Source organism: Triticum aestivum, chromosome 5B (genome assembly GCF_018294505.1).
Source record: "Triticum aestivum cultivar Chinese Spring chromosome 5B, IWGSC CS RefSeq v2.1, whole genome shotgun sequence".
NCBI classification, from domain to species: domain Eukaryota; kingdom Viridiplantae; phylum Streptophyta; class Magnoliopsida; order Poales; family Poaceae; genus Triticum; species Triticum aestivum.
In genome coordinates this window covers 692298757-692307976 of record NC_057807.1, presented here as the reverse complement: position 1 = coordinate 692307976, position 9220 = coordinate 692298757, and the positions used below count along the sequence as shown (strand labels likewise).

The 9220-nt window shown below is 48.6% G+C and overlaps 1 protein-coding gene across 1 annotated transcript; it reads right to left on the bottom strand.

Moving 5' to 3' along the window:
• Positions 1-7302: 7302 nt before the first annotated feature.
• Positions 7303-8465, bottom strand: LOC123117729 (uncharacterized). Its single transcript, XM_044538428.1, has one exon. The coding sequence runs from the start codon at positions 8317-8319 to the stop codon at positions 7606-7608; it is 714 nt and encodes a 237-aa protein (XP_044394363.1). The 5' UTR covers positions 8320-8465; the 3' UTR covers positions 7303-7605.
• Between the last annotated feature and the right edge of the window lie 755 nt (positions 8466-9220).

Here is a 9220-nt window from a genome sequence, read left to right as displayed (position 1 = left end):
ATACCCTGGTGCTACTAGGAGTACTAGTAAAGTACACATTAACATAATGTATATCCAATATACTTCTATCGACCTTGCCAGCCTTCTCATCTACCAAGTATCTAGGGTAGTTCTGCTTCAGTGACCGTTCCCCTCATTACAGAAGCACTTAGTCTCGGGCTTGGTTCTCAACCTTGGGTTTCTTCACTAGAGCAGCAACTGATTTGCCATTTCATGAAGCATCCCTTCTTGACCTTGCCCTTCTTGAAACTAGTGATTTCACTAACCATCAACAATTGATGCTCCTTCTTGATTTCTACTTTCGCGGCGTCAAACATCACGAATATTTCAAGGATCGTCATATCTATCCCTGATATGTTATAGTTCATCACGAAGCTCTAGCAGCTTGGTGACAATGACTTTGGAGAAACATCACTATCTCATCTGGAAGATTAACTCCCACTCGATTCAAGTGATTGTTGTACTCAGACAATCTGAGCACAAGCTCAACGATTGAGCTTTTCTCCCTTAGTTTGCAGGTTAAGAAACTTGTCGGAGGTCTCATACCTCTTGACGTGGGCACGAGCCTGAAATCCCAATTTCAGCTCTGGGAACATCTCATATGTTTTGCGATGTTTCAAAAAATGTCTTCGGTGCCTCAATTCTAAACCATTTAACATTACGCACTGAACTATCACGTAGTCATCAAAACGTGTATGTCAGATGTTCGCAACATCCACAAGTGACGCTCGAGGTTCAGCACACCGAGCGGTGCATTAAGGACATAAGCCTTCTGTGCAGCAATGAGGACAATCCTCAGTATACGGACCCAGTCCGCATAATTGCTACTGTCAACTTTCAACTAAATTTTCTCTAGGAACATATCTTAGACAGTAGAACTAAAGCGCAAGCTACGACATAATTTGCAAAGTCCTTTTGACTATGTTCATGATAATTAAGTTCATCTAATGAACTCCCACTCAGATAGACATCCCTCTAGTCATCTAAGTGATACATGATCCGAGTCAACTAGGCCGTGTCCGATCATCACGTGAGACGGACTAGTCATCATCGGTGAACATCTCCATGTTGATCGTATCTACTATACGACTCATGTTCGACCTTTCGGTCTCTTGTGTTCCGAGGCCATGTCTGTACATGCTAGGCTCGTCAAGTCAACCTAAGTGTTTTGCGTGTGTAAATCTGGCTTACACCCGTTGTATGTGAACGTTAGAATCTATCACACCCGATCATCACGTGATGCTTCGAAACAACGAACTTTCGCGATGGTGCACAGTTAGGGGGAACACTTTCTTGAAATTTTAATGAGGGATCATCTTATTTATGCTACCGTCATTCTAAGCAAATAAGATGTAAACATGACAAACATCACATGCAAATCATAAAGTGACGTGATATGGCCAATATCATCTTGCGCCTTTGATCTCCATCTTGATGCATGACATGATCACCTTCGTCACCGGCATGACACCATGATCTCCATCATCGTGTCTTCATGAAGTTGTCTCACCAACTATTACTTCTAATACTATGGCTAACGGTTTAGCAATAAAGTAAAGTAATTACATGGCGTTTTCAATGACACGCGGGTCATACAATAAATTAAGACAACTCCTATGGCTCCTGCCGGTTGTCATACTCATCGACATGCAAGTTGTGATTCCTATTACAAGAACATGATCAATCTCATACATCACATATATCATTCATCACATTCTTTTGGCCATATCACATCACATAGCATACCCTGCAAAAACAAGTTAGACGTCCTCTAATTGTTGTTGCATGTTTTACGTGGCTGCTATGGGTTTCTAGCAAGAATGTTTCTTACCTACGGAAAAGCCACAACCGTGATATGCCAAATGCTATTTAGCCTTCATAAGGACCCTTTTCATCGAATCCGATCCGACTAAAGTAGGAGAGACTGGCACCCGCTAGCCACCTTTATGCAACAAGTGCATGTCAGTCGGTGGAACCTGTCTCACGTAAGCGTACGTGTAAGGTCGGTCTAGGCCGCTTCATCCCACGATGCTGCCGAATCAAGATAGGACTAGTAACGGTAAGCAAACACTAGTAGAAAAAGGGTCAAACGTGAAGCACATTAGTGCCGGTTTGATTTTGGCCCGGTACTAATGGTACCATTAGTGCCGGTTCGAACAGATTTGCATTAATGCCGGTTCGTGTTGAACCTTTAGTACCGGTTCGTGGCACGAACCGGTACTAAAGGGGTGGTGGCAGGCTGGCATCAGGCCGGGGCCCCACGATCACCTTTAGTACCGGTTCGTGGCACGAACCCGTACTAAAGGTCTAACCTTTAGTACCGGTTCGTGCCATGAACCGGTACTAAAGGTCTAACCTTTAGTACCGGTTCGTGCCATGAACCGGTACTAAAGGGGTCTGACCTATAGTACCGGTTTGTGACACAAACCGGCACTATAGGGCAATTTTCAAACTCTACCCCCCCCCCCCCCCCCCCCCCCCCCCGTGTGTCGCCATTTCAGTTCTGAAAAAATCAAAAGAAAATGATAAAAACTTCAAAAAATAAAATCCTTCGAGAGGTAGTTATATTACTACATCTACTAGTTAGGAAAAATTGAAAACTACAATTTGTACATGTTTTGCAAAAAGTGTAGGGAAAATGTAAAACAGCTATAACTTTTGCATACGATGTCGGAAAAAAACGTATAATATATCAAAAAATTCAGCAGAAAATCCGCATCCGATGGAAACCGCCTACGACCTGTTTGGAATTTTTTAGAATCCTCAAATTCCAAAAGGAAAAAAAGATATGGTCAAATTTCAGTATTTTTAAAAAAATTGGTTAAATCTGGTCAAACTACTTATTCAAGAAGTATTATTGTTACTACATAATTATTCAAGAATAGTAGTGTTACTAAATAATTATTTCAATTTTTTGAATTTTTGTCAAATCTGGTCAAACTATGGTCAAACTGTGGTCAAACTATGGTCAAACTTATTCAAGAAATATTAGCGTTACTAAATAATTACTGTTTTTTAGAATAATAGTTTCAAACTCAAACGGTGAAATATGTGACTTCATGCTCAAGCTAAACTCCTGAGGGTTAATAGGATTGACATCCTACTATTGTTAGGAAAACAACAAGTGCAGACTCGGAAACAAAGGAGAATAGAACCCGAAAGTTAAGCGTGCTCGGGCTAGAGTAGTGAGAGGGATGGGTGACCGGTCAGGAAGTTAGATGATTTGGAATGAGTGATCCACACTTGAGCAGTTAAGAGAGGTGATTAGAGAATAAATCATCAAATAATTCAGAAAAATTAAAAATAAAAAAAAAATCAAATTTTTTTTCCAAAATTTTCAAAAAAAAATTAAAAAAAAACATTTAGTACCGGTTGGTAACACCAACCGGTACTAAAGGTCCCCCATACCAGGGCGCGAGCTCACGCCACATGGTGGCACTTTAGCGCCGGTTCGTGCCCAACCGGTACTAAAGGGGGGGGGGCTTTAGTGCCCACACTTTAGTGCCGGTTATGGAACCGGCACTAAAGGCCCTTACGAACCGGTGCTAAAGCTCCGTTTTCTACTAGTGAAATTGAACAAACCAACGCCCACAACTACTTGTGTTCTACCCATGCATAGAATCTACGGAATAGACCTAGCTCATGATGCCACTTTTGGGGAACGTAGCAGAAATTCAAAATTTTCTACGCATCACCAAGATCAATCTATGGAGTAACTAGCAACAAGAGAGAGGGGAGTGCATCTTCATACCCTTGAAGATCGCGATGCGGAAGCGTTGCAAGAACGTGGTCGGTGGAGTCGTTCACTAAGCGATTCAGATCGCGGTCGAATCCGATCTAAGCACCGAACAACGGTGCCTCCGTGCTCAACACACGTACATCCCGGGGATGTCTCCTCCTTCTTGATCCAGCAAGGGGAGAGGAGAAGTTGAGGGAAAGCTCCGGCAGCATGACGGCGTGGTGGTGGAGCTTGCAGTTCTCCGGCAGAGCTTCACAAAGCATTACTACGGAGGAGGAGGTGTTGGGGAGGGAGAGGGCTGCGCCAGGGGAAGGGTGAAGCTCCCATGCGCCTCCCCACTATATATAGGGGTGGAGGGGGCTGGTTTCTTGCCCTCCAAGTCCATTGGGGCGTTGGCAAAGGTGGGAGGAAAGAAATCCCATTATTTCCTTCCCCACCGATTGTTATCCCGCTTTTTTAGGGATCTTGATCTTATCCCTTCGGGATATGATCTTATTCCTTCTAAGGGGGGATCTTGGTGCGCCTTGACTAGGGGTGTGGGGCCTTGCCCCCACTACCCACGTTCATGTGGGTCCCCGCATGTAGGTGGGCCCCATTCCGGAACCTTCTAGAACCTTCCCGGTACAATACCGAAAAATCCCGAACATTTTTCGGTGGCCAAAATAGGACTTCCCATATATAAATCTTTACCTCCGGACCATTCCGGAACTCCTCATGACATTCGGGATCTCATCCGGGACTCCAAACAACATTCGGTAACTGCACACTAATTCCCATAACAACTCTAGCGTCACCGAACCTTAAGTGTGTAGACCCTACGGGTTCGGGAATCATGCAGACATGACCGAGACAGCTCTCTTGCCAATAACCAACAGCGGGATCTGGATAGCCATGTTGGATCCCACATGTGCCACGATGATCTCATCGGATGAACGACGATGTCAAGGATTCAAGCAATCCCGTATACAATTCCCTTTGTCAATCGGTACGTTACTTGCTCGAGATTCGATTGTCGGTATCCCAATACCTCGTTCAATCTCGTTACCGGCAAGTCACTTTACTCGTTCCGTAATGCATGATCCCGTGACTAACTACTTAGTCACATTGAGCTCATTATGATGATGCATTACCGAGTGGGCCCAAAGATACCTCTCCGTCACATGGAGTGACAAATCCCAGTCTCGATTCGTGCCAACCCAACATACACTTTCGGAGATACCCGTAGTGCACCTTTATAGCCACCCAGTTACGTTGTGATGTTTGGCACACCCAAAGCATTCCTACGGTATCCGGGAGTTGCACAATCTCATGGTCTAAGGAAATGATACTTGACATTAGAAAAGCTTTTAGCAAACGAACTACACGATCTTGTGCTATGCTTAGGATTGGGTCTTGTCCATCACATCATTCTCCTAATTATGTGATCCCGTTATCAATGACATCCAATGTCCATGGTCAGGAAACCATAACCATCTATTGATCAACGAGCTAGTCAACTAGAGGCTCGCTAGGGACATGTTGTGGTCTATGTATTCACACATGTATTACGGTTTCCAGTTAATACAATTATAGCATGAACAATAGACAATTATCATGAACAAGGAAATATAATAATAACCATTTTATTATTGCCTCTAGGGCATATTTCCAACAGGTACAATGCTATATGCATACATTGCAAATCGGCTTTAAATAAACCGGACAAATTACATACAACATGGACGGAAACATTAAGATTCCGGGCTTATTTTAAGTAAACTTATTGAGCTACGGTAAAAGTAGTCTACGGCCGGTCGCGGCAGATCTCCACACCCGCGACATGTTCCCCTATGTCCGGCAGCCTGTTCATCGGACTGTCGGGAGCCCTGGAGGGATATGCTTCAGCGAGAGGGGAAGAATAGCCTACCTCCGCCTGTGTGAAACGCGGTCCAGGGTTGGTTTTGGGGCAGGGGAATATTGTCGCCGTGGTCTATGCCCCTGCTCACTGGGCAAGACACCGGCTGTGTAACCTGGCAACATGGTGGCGGTGGCCTTCATGGGACTCGAGCGGTGGCGTCCTCTCATGACTTACTTTTCATCACTCTTTGTGTTGTCCAGGCTGGATGGGCAAGGAGGGTGCGGCGATGGCGATGATGGTGGCACCAGATCCGGACGGATTGCCGGTTAGCCAACCTGTATCGTGTTGGCTCGCCGGGGAACCCAGGCATCTGCAATGCCGGAGAACTCCTTCTGTTTGTCGGAGGCCATGGCGGGTGTTGTTCCAAGAGGATATGGCGAGAGCGGAGGTGAGGTGTTGTTCTTGCCGAGCGCATGGACACGTTTATATAGCGGGCGGATGTGAGCAGCCAGCCGGAGAGGTGTTTAATGTCGGTCGACACAGGAACGGATGTGTGGTGCTCAGGGCGTCGGAGTAGGTTCCACGACACACGTTCCGGTTTAATGGAGGTAGGCGGGCAGATGGATGCTGTTTCAATGCGGAGAGAAGGCGTGCACAGCGCCCGACGCTCTCGGCCGGCGAGCTGCTTCAATGTCGGCTCCAGTGAGCAATTGCATGCGCACTGGGCCCACATGAATGCGGCTAGCTGATTTCAGGTAGGAAAGCGCATGGCGCGGGAGAGGAGTTTCTGGTGCAGGTTAGTCAGACACGGGCCTGGCAACGGTCCGGACGCCTACAAAACCCCCTTATTTTTCTCCGATTTGCGAGAAAAAGTGTGTCTAGACCGTTGAAGGGACCAGTCAAGACTGATGCAGGACCATGTTGGATGACAAAACATGTTCGGACCACGTGGTCCAGACGAATACACACGGTTTGAACGTCGGCGTTGGAGATGCCCTAACAAAACACTGTTCCAAACGTTGTGTGCTATTCTGGATGTTATAGTTGAAGTGTGCCCATCAAGGAGAGATTTTTCAATTCAGCGTGTAGTGGTAGTTGCAAGGAACTCCCCCTGTTTCTTGTTGCCGAAGCTGTGTCATTGACCCGGAGGATTTATAGTTTCAGAGAGATCGTAGTCAAGTCAGAATGGTGTAAACAGATAAAGATCCTCCCTGCCCTGTGGCTGGTTTCAGAATATGCTAGGTCGAGGCTTCCGATGTTATTCATAAACAAAAACAAAAGGTCAAGGCTTCTGATGACTTGTTTTCTACTCCCTCATTCCCACTACATCCGTATCTAAGCAAATCTAAGACAAGAATTTTGGGACGGAGAGAGTACTTAATGCGCCTGTCCCTATTTGCTACCATGTGGATAAGGACCCAGCAAGCTTTGCCCAGTTGGATGGATGAACTCAGTAATTGCTCGGTAGAATCGTAAGTATGTCGACTGACGCAGAGAACTCATTTTTTTTCTTTTTTTGCGGGGCAGAGAACTCAATTGGACGGACGGAGGAACTAACTCATTAACAATGTGTAAGATGGCATTTCATGATCTCAAGCAATTCTGCTGCAAAGGTGCATCCTCCTGCTGGACAAATGGCGTGGAGAGCTGATGCGGATAGCCTGGAAGTGAGCTGTGAGAGGAGGACATGAGAGCCACGCGAGTCGAAGGTTCTGCTGTGTTTCCTTCTCCCTTCGGTTCTGGTTATGTAATAAAAACTACTTAGTATTTTTTTCATGTTTCGGTGGAGAGAACTTCTGCTCTCAAGCGCTAGGTAGCGTAGCCTCCTGGTGTGTTGCTTTAGTCGTACTTTGATCTGGTTGTGACTGCTGTTTTCTGCTTCAATCTATAAAATTGGGGCAGCCTCGGTTGTTGATAGATTCGCATTTGATGGCATTTGATGTCTTGGTTGTTGATAGATTCGCATGTATATACATACTACAGTCTTGAGAAAGAAACAAGAAGCTACTGCAAAATCCTGGCGAAGGTATCACCGTAGCGCGGGCCGCCTCGGGCTGAACCGGCGGGCGGTGGCGAGCAGCCCGACCCCGACGCACACGGCCCAGGCGCCCATCTCCAGCGCCCACCGCATCGCTTCCGCCTCCACCTCCTCCTCGTGCTCCTTGAACTCGTCGTCGCTGTGGCCGACCATCTCCCACTCGTCTCCGCATGCCCCGCAGTCGCACGGGCCCGCCTCCTCCTCCGGTATCCCCTCGAGCCGCGTGGCGCACCCAATCGTCCTCGCCGCCAACGTCCTTGCCCTGGCTCTTACGACCACGCCGCCCTCCGCGACGACCAGCACCTCCGCCACCCGCGAGCGCGACGCGACCGGGCGGCGGCACTCGACGAGCCACCCGCCATTGCGCCGCGCGAAGGCGCCCTCCGCCGCGAGCTCCTTCTTCCCGGCGGCGTACACCTCGAACCGCGCGCCCTCGGGAGCCGAGACGCGGTCCGCGCTCGCGTACGCCGGCACATGCACATCGTCGTTGCCGCGCATGCGCAGGAGGGTGACCTCGGCGGGGCACGCCGGCGGGAGCGCGCGGCCGCCCAGCTCCAGCGCTGCGCCGCCCATGGCCGGGCGGTATACGAGCGTGAGCTCCGCTGGCGGCGCCGACGTGGGCGTGGATGACGAGGACAGGCGGAGGTAGAACGCCCGCACCTCGAGCCGCCGCGGGCCGACGTCGTCCACCGCCCCTCTGCACATTGCCGCCAAGCACGCGTGTGGGTACGTACGATTTGTTTTCGTGGGTCTCGGTTGGCTGATACTAGCTGCGTGATCTCTCGAGTCGATCCGGTGTAGTAAAGCGCGGCGGGAGATGCAGGTAGGATCGGTGGACTAGGGCTCGTGGATTTTGGTGGAAACGGGGGGCGCGGACCCGACACGACACGACTCGGGACTGAGCGTAGCACACGGTTTGGTTGGTGCGGACGACGGCGTCCCCAATATTTTCGCTTTGTCCTCGCTCCGGGCTGAGAAATTGGGGTGGGTTTTGCCTCGAGTGAGCACACGGTTTGGGTTTGGGTTTGGATGGGCATGGCATGGAGTAAAGTTTATTTTAAACCTTGTATTTGTAGGTGTAGTTATGGCCATATGCATCGTTCTGATGCAGAGGCCGGGGAATCTCCCCTTTTCGAAAAAAAAATTTGTAGGTGTAGTCCGAATCAAACCCTGAACTCCAAATCCCTGAATTCGGCACCTTGTATTCAACGATCCCAGCCAATTTTGACCCTAGGCCTATTTGTCGCACCGGGAAAGTGACAATCCTGACCGGGATACCTAGCTTATCTCACTGACTATTCGGACCCACACGTCATATTCATCTTCTTCCCCTTTTCTCCCCCCTCTCTTACCTGACAACAAGATTCATCTAAAAATCTTCCTACATCAGGAACAACGTGTGCTGTGTGCACGCGTGCTCGAGGCCTCGGGTCTGGCGCGGTAGCTAGAGAGGTGGCTCAGCGAGAGCCGGTGTGCGGCTGTGACCTGAGAAGAGCGGCGTGCGACGCGCGATGACATCGATGACGCACTGAACTATCGATGACCGGAACTGCCCGCCTCACACCACCGCGGCAGCTTGACGTCTAGGTGTACGTCTCGGCCTTCA